The 15,014-nt window shown below is 39.1% G+C and overlaps 1 protein-coding gene across 5 annotated transcripts; it reads right to left on the reverse strand.

Moving 5' to 3' along the window:
- Positions 1 to 1,287: 1,287 nt before the first annotated feature.
- On the reverse strand, positions 1,288 to 13,085 carry gpat4 (glycerol-3-phosphate acyltransferase 4). Of its 5 annotated transcripts, none has more exons than XM_028601677.1 (14): positions 12,983 to 13,085; positions 12,634 to 12,869; positions 11,078 to 11,333; positions 6,801 to 6,870; positions 6,393 to 6,690; positions 6,217 to 6,291; positions 6,008 to 6,097; positions 5,697 to 5,790; positions 5,279 to 5,394; positions 3,025 to 3,080; positions 2,843 to 2,928; positions 2,646 to 2,774; positions 2,418 to 2,497; positions 1,288 to 1,891 (listed from the first exon to the last, which is right to left on the reverse strand). In XM_028601677.1, the coding sequence occupies exons 3-14, from the start codon at positions 11,243 to 11,245 to the stop codon at positions 1,696 to 1,698; spliced, it is 1,458 nt and encodes a 485-aa protein (XP_028457478.1). In that variant the 5' UTR covers positions 11,246 to 11,333; positions 12,634 to 12,869; positions 12,983 to 13,085; the 3' UTR covers positions 1,288 to 1,695. The 5 variants fall into 5 exon arrangements, with proteins under 5 accessions (XP_028457478.1, XP_028457475.1, XP_028457477.1 ...); XM_028601674.1 differs by having other exon boundaries at positions 11,078 to 11,351; XM_028601676.1 differs by having other exon boundaries at positions 11,078 to 11,381.
- Positions 13,086 to 15,014: the final 1,929 nt, after the last annotated feature.

A 15,014-nucleotide genomic window follows, 5' to 3' on the forward strand; every position in this document is an offset into this window, starting at 1 on the left:
TTGACTGTTTTTAATCTTTTCATTAAAGACATATTTATGCAAATAGGTAGGTAGGTTCTGTGATAATTTATAGTAGAGCTGGGTAATATATCGATATCGTGATATGAGACTAGATATTGTCTTAGATTTTGGATATCGTAATATGGCATAAGTGTTGTGTTTTCCTGGTTTTAAAGGCTGCATTACAGTAAAGTGATGTCATTTTCTGAACTAACCAGACAGTTGTAACTGTTCTATTATTTGCATTTACCCACTTAGTCATTAAATCCACATTTCTGATGACTATTTATCAAAAATCTCATTGTGTAAATATTTTGTGAAAGCACCAATAGTCAGCACTACAATATCGTTGTATTTGGTCAAAAATATCATGAAATTTGATTTTCTCCATATCGCCCAGCCCTAATTTATAGTCACAGTTCCATCTATCTACTCCTACTTTAACATCTTTCTGATCTATGTCTGAAAACATGCGACGTCTGCTCTAACTGTGATGTGGAAGGGAGGACAAGATAACGGTCAAGCCTGTGACAGCTGATAGGGGACATATGGTTGGATTCAACTTCACATGCAGATTCAGTTTGAATCTTAATCAGGCTGCAGTGCCAGTGTCTGCAAGGGTTTTTACATGGATGGAATGCTCTCAAATACCTTGAATGTTTTTGTTTTTTTGTTTGTTTTAGCCCATCAATGGACTGGCCACCTTCTCAGAGTTGATTCCCTGCATGTACCTCAAATGCATGCTGGGATAAACCCTCAATTCCCATGAGCATAAACAGGATTAGGTGGGTATGGAAAACGCATGTATTGTATACAGTTATACAGTTAATCAATCGGTGTATGTTACTCATGCCACAATATGCACAATGGTTCATGTCTGAACACTGACCCCTGCTGTTCAAGAAAGGGAACAAAATGAACATGTTTCTAGTTCTGTTCCTTTGCATCAATCTAAATCGCAAATCCTTCAAAGACAGACTTTCCTAACAACCTGAGACAAACAAATTGGAAACCTATAATATCATAGCTTACATTGTGTAATAGGACTGAACATGTTTTATCTCACTTTCATTGCTTCCTGGTGCCCAGCGAAGATTAAAGGCCAAGACACATATAGAGCCCTGAGCCAATTAGCAAGGTGACGCACAAGTGTTGGCACTGCCACTGTCTGGCTGTGATGTAACGACTGTAGTACTAGGTACTAAAAATAGTCACAGCTTTCTTAATGGCTGTGCACCTGTTAAAAGAATCTCCAAAATAATTTTTAATTCTTTACAAAGAGGTCAGTGTTTTTAGAAGATAATGTGTTTTAATCAGATATATGACAAGCACACATGGCAGGAAAATTCATGTCACTACAGGACTTTGATCTATGAACAATTAGTTAACAAAGACCTATTAGCATTTCTTTATGTCTTTCAGTGGTTTAGCTTCTGTACTGTTATCTTTCTCCTAATTTCACATCATACAAACTATGTAAATAAATATATATATATTTATATATATTACACCGATAACATAAAAATCTAAACAATTAAATACTTTTCTTCACTCAAGAGTCTAGGAAAAAGGACAGTTACAGTAATAATCTATATAACTTTCTACTTCTGATAATTCCCAAATTACCATTATGCAAGATGTCACTGTATGAGATGTAAGAGTCTGTATTTATAACATCATACATTCACTGTGTCCTCATTGTCCTTTTGTTGAATCTTGATTGCTTTCATCCTCTGTATTTTCATCCTCCTCTGGATTTTCATCCTCCTCTTGATTTTCATCCTCTAAATGCGTGGTGTCACTTTGCTCCCCTACAAGAACTTTACTGTAAAGTTTCTGCTGCTCTTCTTTAAAAGCGTCTTTCACTTTTGCTCGTTTCAGCCCTCCATCCCTGAGAGCACATGGGTGAGAAAGGAAAAGAGAATCACACACAGACTCAACACAGTGTCATTAGCTACTTCAAACACTTACTACAAACAACTAAAGGGAACAACTTCGATTGACCCCATGAATTACCTTCAGGGTGTAATTCTGCAGTTTCTATCAAAGCTAAAAGCCAATAACAATGTGTTTTGTGAATCTGCATCTGTGTTTCATGCCATTGGAAACCTTACTTTCTAATGTTATTGATCTATCTTCTGAGACTTTCTTTCTACATTTTCCCCACCATTTGAGGTTTGACTGGCATTCTCCTTATTACTGTAGGTCATCTTGTTGCACCCTCTTCTTCTGCAATGGTATAATGGCATCTGATGGGAAAATTAGCTAAACTGATCTTGATGAACCAACTCCTAATATTCAAACAGTAGTGGATGGAAACGCACATACCTGTACATTTACATAATCTTCTGCAGATTAAATAATTCATAAAAAATGTACGCTACATTTGGATAGAAACTTGGCTAATAATGACTCACCAAATGAGATCCACTAATCCTCCTTGAACAGCTATGGCTGCTTTCACTCTGTTGGCAAACTGCATCGCATCCTCCCCTTCCTTCACCGGGACAATAAAAAAGAACAGGCAAGCAAAGGTGGAAAAAGTACTCCAGTAGATAGAATACACAATAGATGATCAGAAAGTTCTATCACTGATTTTAATTATATGCCATATTTTGTTGCAAGGTTGTGACATAGAGTTTCACCTCTCTGTTCATGGGCGGCAGGTACCAAACGCTGCAGACAATGGCCCAGCTGCTCATCATCCTCAGAAGATAATTCACCAAGCCAAACTTACTGCTGTTCCAGAAAGCATCCCCAAACCGTGGATCATACTGCAAGATGGACATAAAGTCATATCAAGCGTAAGTAAGAGCAAAATAAGCAGAAAACAAGTTCCTACCTTAATGGCAACTGGATAGACTGTGCAGGCAATTTCAAAGCTGCCCTTTTTGAACATCATCACTGATGTGTTGTTGATGCAAGTACCTGTAGAAGACACAGTGTGACGCTCTTATCGACACTACACACCAAATGTCATGGGCTCTACACGTGTGTTTATAAGAATTATATCATCATACACACCCTCAGGGAAGATCAGGATGGGCTGTTTGGTTTTGTCAGCAACATGATCGCTTAGTCTGAAATTAAAAAGCATAAGTGATCAATATATATACTGTATATATATACACTGAATATAATATATATATATATATATATATATATATATATATATATATATATATATATATATATATATATATATATATATATATATATATATATATATATATGGGCTGTCAATCGATTAAAAAAAATTAACTAATTAATTGCACAATTTGCTGTAATTAATCGCGATTAATCGCTTTTTAAATTGAGACTGAAGCTTGTAACAATGGATATTTAAATGCTAAATCATTTAACTTTGCAAATATGAAGAAAAAAACAAACAAGGAAAGGTTCTGCTAAGTTCAGAATGTTTAATATCTTTCAGAACAACAACAGCAACAATTTGGCTTATTTAGTCCTGCTGAAGGCTGCTGGAAACGGCTAGAAACTGTCTGACTTGAGAGCAGATTTTTGTCACCGTCCCCGGCTGCTGTCGCCTGCTCTTGTCTACTTTAAAGGCGAGGCGCAGTTCATCTCCAACGAGCCGAGAGTTCAGTTCATCTCCAACGAGCCTATGTTCAGTCGGCGGCAGGGCAGTCGGGACTCACCCGGAAATGGCGAGCGGAGTGAGGTGACTAGTCTCAAAATCTGACGAAAATCTTCTAAACTGACCTGTGTTGAGCTGAAATGAAGACAGATTCAGCAACTGCACGGCCTATTTCTCGCTTAAAATGTTTTCAGAAACATGTTTCAGTGAACTATCTTAGTACAATATGAGATCGTATTCTGAACGGCCGCCATGACAGTCTGGCTCTCAATAGGCTCGTTCGAGATGAGCCAGATCTGCGCAGAATCGATCACCGGCGATCGCCGCCCAATGCATGCCGGTTAGATTTGTGTCCGACTTGATCCATAGACTTGATCCCGACTTGCTCTGACGTCATGCACACGTAGGCAACGATAATCTCACGAGACCAAGGCGGCCGCAGTTCTGAGGCGCAGGTAGCGCAGTTGCTTTTCACCAACTGCAAGAGCCAGGCGGACGCAGGTGGACCCACTGCATGCTGGGAAACGCCGGCCTCTCAGCTGATCGAACAGCTGATTGGTTCAGAATCGACTTAACATGATGACGTTTTATGTAAACTTTTTTATTGATTTTGAATTGGAGGGATTTTAACTGCAATTTGTCTGATTTAAAAGCTTATTCTGTACAGAACACATGTAGTGAGGCTTATAGTTATGTTTAGAAGTCAGAGAGACTAAATCTGAATTTTGACAGCTACTCTGTCATAATAAAATCAAATGGAGACTGTGTAGGAGCTGATATATGGGTCTGATGAAATTTTATTAAATCGGAATCGGACCACCAGTGTTTCTGTCACTTCCTGTTCAGCCTGAAGGCTGCTGGAATCAGCTGGAAAACTGTCCGACTTGAGAGTGGACTTTTGTCACCGCCCCCGGGTGCTGCCGCCTGCTCTCGTCTACTTTACAGGCGAGGCGCAGTTCATCTCGAACGAGCCTAATATCCGGAGAAAACAAACCCATGTGACGCGTTCGTCCAATCAGCTGCCGGTTTTCATTACTTGGGCAACAATACAGAGTAGCGCCGCCTGCTGTTATGGAGACATATTACGTTTCTCAGCCGCCACATGAAGTAAACAAACACAGCTGCGTTAATTTCGTAAATTTTTTTTAACGAGTTAAATATTAAAAAATTAACGCAAAAATAACATACATACATACATACATACATACATACATACATACATACATACTGTGGGGTTTATTGAAATGCATGTTTAGAGCAAGGATTAAAAAATGAACAGAATACCAAGATATCGGACTGTTTGATGTAATATACTCACAGCACTGCCATTTGACTGACCAATGTCTTATTTGTCAGGAGACCTTTGCCCATGACTAAAACACATTCCTATTATGTGTGTATTATTTGTGTTGTACCTCATGTTTAAGTCACAATATAACAAATGTGTCTAAGCCACAATCAAATGTTTTAACCACAACTTCATATTTCAATACATTTTAAAACTTGACTTTAACCCATGTGCACCAAGTTAGTTGACGCTCATATACAGGGGTGAACAAAATGTATTGTGTATTATAATTCAATACACACTGAGGTGATGATACGTGGTTGCACATCAGCGGTACTGACCATAATGCACCTGGACATTAGAGCAAAGCCAATGCTGAGAAGATGCATTGTTACCTTTTGGCCACTAGGTGTCTGTCTTTGACTTCTGATCTTTCGAACCAGATGTGAGGAGAGGATTTGACCATGGCTCGCTGCATCATTCCCATCAACCCTCCATGTACCTGGCCAACCTGAAAGACGCATTAGACCCATTTTCAGCTCAAAACAATATCTCTACATGTCTCTAATTTAAAAAAAATAATCATTCATTCTTGGTTACTGCGTCATCTTCTCTTGATTTTTGTCTGGGTGGGTGGTAATGACGAGGGGTTAGGGGGGGTTCATTCATGTTGCAAATTGTATGTTTTGTTTTGTGTTAAAATAAAAATAAAAATTGTTTATCATAAAAAATAATCATTCATTCTTATGAAGACCGAATAACCATAATCCATAACCACTCACAGAATACAGAGACACACACAAACTTGTCTACCATAGAGTAGCAGCCATCATTGGCCAAGATGATGACATCAATGGGTGTTGTGTGATTGGACACACAGATACCGCCATTCTTTGGTTTGTTCTCTCTGAAATTAAACGAGTGTTTTTGACACAGACATACGACTTTGTGAGAGGCAACTGTACACCATACACACTTCAATGCTTGCCATTATGTTCTTTGAAATGGAGACATTTACAAAAAGCTGTTAACTTGTCAATATTACTGTTCTGATAATTAGAATGAATTAAGTCAAATAAAATGTCTCTTAGAAAGCTGCTATTGTTCCTGAATATATGTTGTACCTGTTATAATAGGTGATGATTGCTGTAAGAGCTCTCACACAGATGCGGAAACACATCAGATGAACCTTCTCACTCAGGTAGAACCTTAACCTGAAGACATGCAGCATAATGCCACAACAGAGTCAAGTCATACTGCTTTTGATTTTTCTTAATAGGGACCTGACTTCACATGCATGCCTGAACTGTTATGAGAATTGGGGGATACTTACTCTCTATTTGGTAAAAAGCCCACGAAAGTAGTCAGGACTACAAGCAGACTAATGCCAGTGATGGCCAGAGTAACCCTGCAGAAAAATAGAAATTATATTTGACTCAAGACTGAACCTGTACGATGAGATGAATCTTACTGCCTCAAACACATAACCTGCCTGTGTGCTGCTCTGACCTTAGAGGCAGCAGGATGCCGTAGCGGATGAGGACTCCCAGGCCCCACAGGACAGTGAGTCTCAGACTGATATGACGGAAGTTGTAGTTGCTTCGAGTCAGTAAGTTCCAGCTCTCCAGTTCCTGGGCCGAAAAGCGCTTGGTCACCTCATCGTCCAAGATGCTCTCCACACCTCTCCGGCAGAAGTAGAAGATGTCAGCCATCTCAAACTCCGGCTCTGAGCGCAGACAGCTGGCAGAACCTCGGAGCTCCTGGAGCTCCTGCTGCAAGGACGATGGTGATTCTTTGGCTATGATTCCTACAATGGGAACAACAACAAGAAAGACATGCGTTTCAGTTAAGGGGCAAAATAATACAGGTACATTAAAACATTCACGACTGAGAAATATTGAAATATTACTTATTTACCATTGCTATATGGTTTATGGAGTTGCTGATTCTTTTCCTTTGCTCCCATCTCCATCCGTGAGGTTGCCCACTAATTTAGAAAAGAAATCATTCAGATAACAAAAATTATTATTAGCCTACATTTTATTTCTTTGCTGTAATGTTTGACATACTGCAAAGTTACTCCTATTATCCACTGGGCGCGCCTGCACTGCGTTCCGGTTGCGCCGCAGCCCCGGTGAGCAATAACAGCCATTCAAGTCAATGCTAATATTCCACCAGCTGCGCCACGGCGTGTCCCAGAAGCATGCGTGAAGCGGCACTCTGCTCCGCTAAAGATACGAAAATAACTATACTACTAATAACTATACTTAATAAACATGTGATTGTTCTGTAAGGTACTTGTAGAGACAATATAATCTGCAAGTCTGGCAGGCAAGACACTCCGCTTCTGAGGCGCTCCCTGTGTGGTATGGTGTGTGGCGAAGGACGGAAGAAAACCGGAAGGCAGCTGGAACGCAGCACAGACGTGCCCAATGGAAAATCAGGGTAAGAGTGGGAACTGAAGACTTAATTCGATATACCGCTGCTGACTAGCAGCTACTGTAGGAAGGTGGATGACCAGTAATAAACACTGCAGACCTCCAAATTGCATTCAAGGTTAGAGATCCAAAGAGGATATAAGCAGCATAGGATGTGATATGATCAGAGTGATGAAATTAAGCAACATGACCCCTAGAGACAGCTTAGCAACAGAGAACATATTTTCCTGAGAAGCTTGCAGCTGAGAAAACCATGCAGAGAAATTGCAGAAACATTCAACACTATTCTGGTCCAGTTTCGGTTTTAAATCGGTCTGATTTACTGAAGAATGAATAAATCAGATTGCCTGATGTGTACTCTAAATAAAACACCAATGTGCATTCCAGCAGGGCTATAGCTCATGTAAAGTAAAGTAAATTTACATGAGTAAATTGTAAAGTACACTACATACACACACTCCTACGCCAACAAGTACTCCCAGGCCTGCTGCATGAAGCCAAGATGATTGACACTACCGAAGGCTTACCAGCCTTGCATGGGCTGATTTGGCAGTGCAGATAGGCCACGAAAGCCAGCCTGCCAGACACAAAGCTTCCTGTTCCATCCAGGAACACCACACATCTATTCCCTAAAGGAGGTGCCCAGACCTAAATTAAGATAGTAGAACTATTTGGATGGTACAGATTAAATAGCAATAATACCAAGTACCTCAGTAGAATGGCAGTGTGCCACAATTGCCATGATGCTGCCATGTCACAGGTAATATTTGACCATACATAAAGGCAGAGGAATACCAGCGTATATTGGTCTGTTGTAAAACATCTACAAAAAACTATCTTTAAGCTCTCTGGGTTAAACCCAAACTACTGTATAGTAAGTCTGCTTTTTGCTAGGCTCAATGTCAGACACCTGATTGGACAAAGCAGAGAGAATCTTTCCATCATGAACCTGCATTGTGTCAAAAGAGCCTGCAGCTCATCTCACCCTCCTGGCAGAAGCCAAAAGAAAGACGGTCTTCTTGATTGACAGCTAATTCAGATAGACCAGCTCCAGGGGCTCAAACAGGGCCTTATCCAGAGAACCAAATCCAACAGTAGGACAAGCACCTTATAACAGCTGCCTTCAACAGTGCTGCATCATTCAGGAAATTGGTAAAGCAGTTTGCAATCCTGCTCAGACAATAGGTATGTCCCTAATTGTTCATCTTTAATCGTGACTGTCATTTATGGGCTGAAATATGTGCCACCAGAAACTGAATTTGAATCATTTATATTTGAATTTGAATTGCTAAACTTGAATCATTACATTGAAAAACTGAATCTGAATAGTATAATTTGAAATTGAATTTATTCGTTTGGAACTGAAGTCCAAGAAAATGTGATCCTCACTGAAAATTCAACTCTCTATATATCTTCACATTCAGTTCTCGCAATTCAAATTCAGTTCTCAAAATTCAATTTCAAGTTACTATGACAGACATCCAGGTAATTGAAGGATGAAGGAAGAGCAGTCGAGCGCAGATCGATAGATAGAGTTCAGTGGCGCAGATACACAGGACTCCTCTTCGGCCAATCAGCACCTACGTTTTAGAGCATAGTTCCTGCCATGAAACGAGGAAGAAGTGCTTTCCTCGCCTTGACCGGTCTGTCACAGTAACTTGAATCTGAATTTTGAGAACTGAATTTGAATTGCGAGAACTGAATGTGAAGATATATAGAGAGTTGAATTTTGCAATGATTCAAATTAAACAATACCATTTCAAATGATGTGATTCAAAGTCAGTTTTTCAATGCAATTATTCAAGTTTAGCAATTCAAATTCAAATATTCATAAATTATTCAAATTCAGTTTCTGGTGGCACATATTTCAGCCCATTGTCATTATCCTGAGTGTATAAGGGGAGTTCTCCTACAGAAACTGAAGGACCACAGGGGCTGAGCTTGTGAGGAGAACTGCCTTAGCTTCTCTGTACCACATCTCAAAAATCATCCAACTATGTCACTAGATAAACTTCATCCCAGGGGTCTAAGCTCCCTGCAGTATCTTCACCACCTCAGATGGCAGTTCCATGGCTAAAAGCTTGTTCCTCCCTGGGGTCTGTCCCAAAACCCAAGTGCCTGAGAAAAGGGAGGCAGCAACATGGCCTGTGCCTCTATCAGTCCCCCTGAGCTGGTAGAACACAGGGGGGAATTTATTTTTTTGTTTTTGTTTTTGAGATTACCCACTGCCATAATTATTTATGTGCAAAAATCTACTAATGTTGTATCTCAAAGGATTCTAATCAGTTTAGAGATAGAATATTTGTTCCAAAATGTTGTACAATAAATACATACACCAACCTTTTCAGTTCACCAAACCCCTGGTTCAACAACATTTCAATACAAAGGACTTTGATTTTGTATAACTAGTGCAGTGCCCATTTGGAACGGGCGTTTGCTTGGCCTGTGGTATTGCTGCTTGTAGAATTCATCAAAAACAAATTTTACCCTAAAATGACTTACAGAAGGACCCCAAACCACTTAATATGCAACTCCACTGTATAGCCTACTACTGACTTAGGCTACAGTGTAGGCTACTTCTACATCAGAGGAAGACATTGTACTACTGTATTTACCTGACAGAGAACGCTGCAGATTCAAAATTTAGGCTAATCACAAAATATCAAGACAGTAATCAGACATGCGCTACCCACCCGGCCCCGTTATGAGCGCTAATCAGCACATATCTGCGTTCATCAACCACCAGAACCGGACCGTGTGTGTGTGTGCGCAGAGAGAGAGAGAGAGAGAGAGAGAGAGAGAGAGAGAGAGAGAGAGAGAGAGAGAGAGAGAGAGAGAGAGAGAGAGAGTGTGTTGTCTTGTGTCGGATCGTTAACGAATTTAACATTTCAGCACAGGTGTTCAATTCCATACAGGTTTAGTGGCTTGACGGTTAACAGGGAAGTAGTGGATTTGATTCGCAGAGTTATTTTGGCGACTTAATTAACCCGACCCAGAGTGAGTCTGATGAAAACTGATGTATCTGCCTTATGTAGATTTTCCCGCATTGCACCGCTATGTGAAGGAATAATCTCCAAGATTAGGCTACGTTATGTTCTGCCAGCTCACAGCAATTTAATACAATAGCAGGAAAAGAGTCCCCCCGCTGTAGTAAAGCATTCTGCATGTGGTGTCTGCTGATGTGCAGGTTACCTTCCCCCCCAAACATGGACACACATATATACAGATACGTCTCACTTTATAAGATAAATAGCCTGCCTATAAGTGGGATCACGCTCTGTCTGCACTTGTTGTGTGGTTGTGCCTTGCATGTGTGGGATTCTGATACGTCCTTAAATTCGGGAATTGTCGTTTGTTTATTCAAAGTCAAAGACAGTCCAAAGTAGTGCAACTTTGCACATTTTGGTGGGTCTGAGGTGTATGTCACATTTTAGCTGCCAAAGCTCCACTGCTTTCTGTCTCTGGTCCTCAATGTGAGAGGGGGAGTGGCCAGCGGCTAGAGCGGCAAAAGCCAATGTGTGCTTCTTTTACCTATATATTTAACGATACCCCATGCGTTTCTAATCCATTCAATGTAAAAATTGGCACTGCACTTACTTGTGCCCGTACACGTCAAGACACCTGTCAAGTTTAAAATCCATCGGACTAACGGTTCAAGAGATATGCACTTAACACCCACACACACAGACAGAAAGACGTTCCTGCAATTTATAGATAGATGTGAATAATATTGTGCATCACAAAGACCAAGCTCACCTCAAAAATCTTGAGAAGTGTCCTCATGTAGAGTCTGCGGATACCAAAAGAGACTCCAAGTACAGCAGGCACAATTATGAAGACAAACAGAAGAGTCAACCAGGCAGTGATGGAGATGCCAAGACATCTGCACAGCAGGTTGTCACCAGGAAATGTAAACCAAGTCATGCTACTCAACAGCCGGAGAGACACAGAGAGCAAAGAGGCTGCACACCACGACAGCTTTAGGCCAAGCCCTCTGGTCCGTTTGAAGAGTCTGTGTCCAAAGCAGATGCTGAAATGTACATTAACTCATTGTCTGCATCTGACAAAGACAGTACAAAATATCAAAATCAGTCATCATGCTGCCTCTAACGATATGATCCCCCGTGTTCCATTTCAGGTGACTTGTTCTACATTGTGATTGACTTTAAATTACTTCTTTGCTGATGGCCAATATGTAAGGTATGTTTTTACACACATATTTCCACTCTTAAATAATTATTATATTGACATATTATTGATATAATCAAGCATCCTCGGGCTACAGTTTAATACTAATATAATATTGACCTAGGTACCCCTCCCCTGGAAAGTGCGTTGGTAGATCTGAGTGGTCTACTGTTGTTGGGTAACTTATGTTACTGAGGGCCATTATTGAAAGAGACAGTTGAAGTGCAGTACTTACCCATATTAGGGGTGATATGTTTTTCCTTTATGAATTCACTGACTTTTTTGTGACAGCATGCATAAGAGTTATTCCATCTCTTTTAACAATGTAACAGCTATTGCCTTTGCCTTATTATAGAAAAACTGGAATAACTCTAATGCAAGCTGTCAGAAATCAGAAGTAATTTTGAGTTATACAACCACAGCTTCAGTTTACTTGTATCTGTAGCATCTTACATAGCTGTGTAGTTTAAAATATTAAATATTGTCAATGCCTATGAATTGAATGATGAAAATAACTTTAAGAAAACAGCTGTCCATGGCTTGTGTCAAGCATGATGTACAATAAGACTAAAAACTCAGAGCAGAGTGATGCAATTTAAGGGACACATAAATGTTCAATAATTGCAGCTATAATGTTAGCTAGTTCTGGAGTAATTACCAATTACAAGTAACTAACTGACTAGTTTATGGGACCAAACACTTATGTGTAATTAACCATGATTAGGCTAACGTTACAGTAGGGACAACAAGCACCTAATTCAGATTTGGTATACGTGCAGTTTAGTGTCCCAAATTCCCCATACAATGTCCTTAATTAATTATGAAGCTGCTAAACCACCTACCCTAATGTTAATGTTACCAACCGAATTTAAATAACACTAACAGCAAATTGTACATGCTTAACGTTTCATCAATAGCATTCTGGGACACATTAACTCACTCTGCCGGTATGTTATTGACTAGCTAGCTAGCTACTAGCTAACGTTAGTAAGTTTAGATAAGTTTGGTTGGTAACATGCTAACGTTAGTTTACAAAGGAGCTGCTTGGATAATATAGCTCACTTTTGACCCACGGCTAACGGCTAATAACGTGTTAACGTTAGCTTCTGGTTTACAGCTCTTACCGTCCTCCGGATTTAACGCTATAGTCGTGTGCCGGAGGAGGATTGAGATGATAGACGGCCAGGTAGTTCTACATCTGGACAGTCCAGGCTGAAGTACAGGGATGTCTACTGCGCTGGCTCCACAGGCAAGGCTAGCAACATGCTATCTAGCTACAACTGCAGACAGAGTTGTATGGAGTCGAGTCGTCATGGCATCAGGTGGCCAATGATGGCACGTCACTGCCTTACTTCACGCACTGTGGGAAGAACATTTACAGTAATCTGATTACAGTGTAGCTAGCTAGTGGTCCAAAATCATGTGTCAAAGCTTCGTCTGTATTGATGGTGTAGCTAATATGTATGTACTTACCTAGCTAGCTACAGTCTATGGTACTGACCCTAACTATGTTTGCGCGTTCACACTGCAAAATGACAACATGAGGAAACAATATTATGATGAATTATTATTACCAGCATGTAGTGGGCTATCTATCAATAATGGTTAAAAAATATTAACAAAAATAAGCAATGTGGTACAAGCGGAAACCATATGATGATAATAGCCTTAATATTATGGGAAATAGTTGGCTCTCACTGATTCTTATCTTTTGAACAAACCTTTAAACGTTTGCTGTCACTGCATACATTGCATGCTGTTATAAGTTTCATCCTCTATGAAAAACACTTTATTCACACTGAAAAAACGGGGAGGGGAGGGAATTATGGCATAAAGCCTAGGTCGCTTATACTCATCAAAAGTAGTCAATGAGAAAGACCGTTGTGTTTATAATACTATACAGAAGACTTGCCAGCGTGCTGCTTAAACAAATTTTTGTAAATGTCAGAATTGTATTTGTCCCTATCTTAATTTGGTTTTATGAGCCTCATTCCACATTTAAAGAAATTATTCCTTTTGCTAAACTACACTAAATGTTTGATGAAGCTCATTTTGGCTTTTGAAACATAACATCTCAGACTTGAGTTTGTCTGCCTACAGACTTTGCTGGATTTGAGGAGTTTAATTTTCTCCATCAATCCAAATATTGTCATACAAAGGTCAAGTTTATTTTGATGTTCTTAAGAAGAGGTTTGTAATTTTGTTAATTTTTCACCTGCTGTGTTGGAGTTAAACCCACATGGTCTTGATTTTCATAGCCTTAACTTGCCCCAATTCTCCTAACTTTAAAAACAAAGACAAGAGTCGCCATAATTTAGCTGTCTAGACAGATTCATGTCCCCACAATATTGTTAAGACAACACACACACACACACACACACACACACACTATTATACAGACATTGGTTCTGTGCTCAAGTTCCAATAAAAACCTTTATTTTTTATATATTCTGCTACAAATGTCAGTTGTTTCTTGCATGCATAGTTTCACACACTTAAGACAAGTAAAACAACAAAGTAAGATTTCTTTTTTTCTTCTTCATGCATATACCCCCCTCCATTTATAAACAGTCAACCAATAATTTAGCTGCCCCTGGAACCACAAAGGGCATTTCAAGCAGCCATTTTGAAAATATAATCCAATGGATCATATTTCTAAAAAACACTGCATACACTTATTACACTGAATACGACTCAAATAATATTCTTGTAAACTTTCTTTGGCTTTTTTTTCCATAAAGAAGTGAATGCTGCTTCTATACAAATATATATAATGAAGGTAAGAGGGTAAATAAATTGGTATTAGAGCTTATGCTAGGGGCAGTTTATGGATGAGGTTGATTGTTCAAGTCATCATGAGGTATTAAAGTTAAAAATGTAAATGTTGCACCAAAGTGAAAATCACTTCAGAACTGTTCCATAGACTTGGTAAACTCACAAAACCCCAATAAACAAGTACATTTATCAAAGCTCTCTGATAAAAATTAAAGCATGGACAGAATCTCTCTTTCATAGTTTTAACGCTCTGTTAAAGGTATACTGTAGATAATCTGTCAAACTCTGTATATTCATGCAGAGTAATATATTCAGAATTCATAAAACAAACATGTAATTAAAAAGGCCTATCGCAGTAGTCAAGATTCACTTTAGAGAATTTCCTTCAGGAATGTTGCAGTTGAAGGACTCCTATGCACACTAAAATTACATATACATATATATATTCTAAAATATATATACTAAAAATTATATATATATATATATATATATATATATATATATTCTAAAATTACATATATATATATATATATATATATATACATATATGTGTGTGTTTGCGTGTGTGTAATTTTAGTGTGCATAGGACTTCAACTATATGTATATCACAGTAAGATAGCCATAATGTTATTAAAGTCAGAAGAATTGCATCAATGGTACAAAACACATAATTACCAAACAAATATTGGCTTGCCTTAACCAGGGTAGTCTTAAGGGACATACTAAACAG

The sequence above is a fragment of the Perca flavescens genome, chromosome 16 (genome assembly GCF_004354835.1).
Source record: "Perca flavescens isolate YP-PL-M2 chromosome 16, PFLA_1.0, whole genome shotgun sequence".
NCBI classification, from domain to species: domain Eukaryota; kingdom Metazoa; phylum Chordata; class Actinopteri; order Perciformes; family Percidae; genus Perca; species Perca flavescens.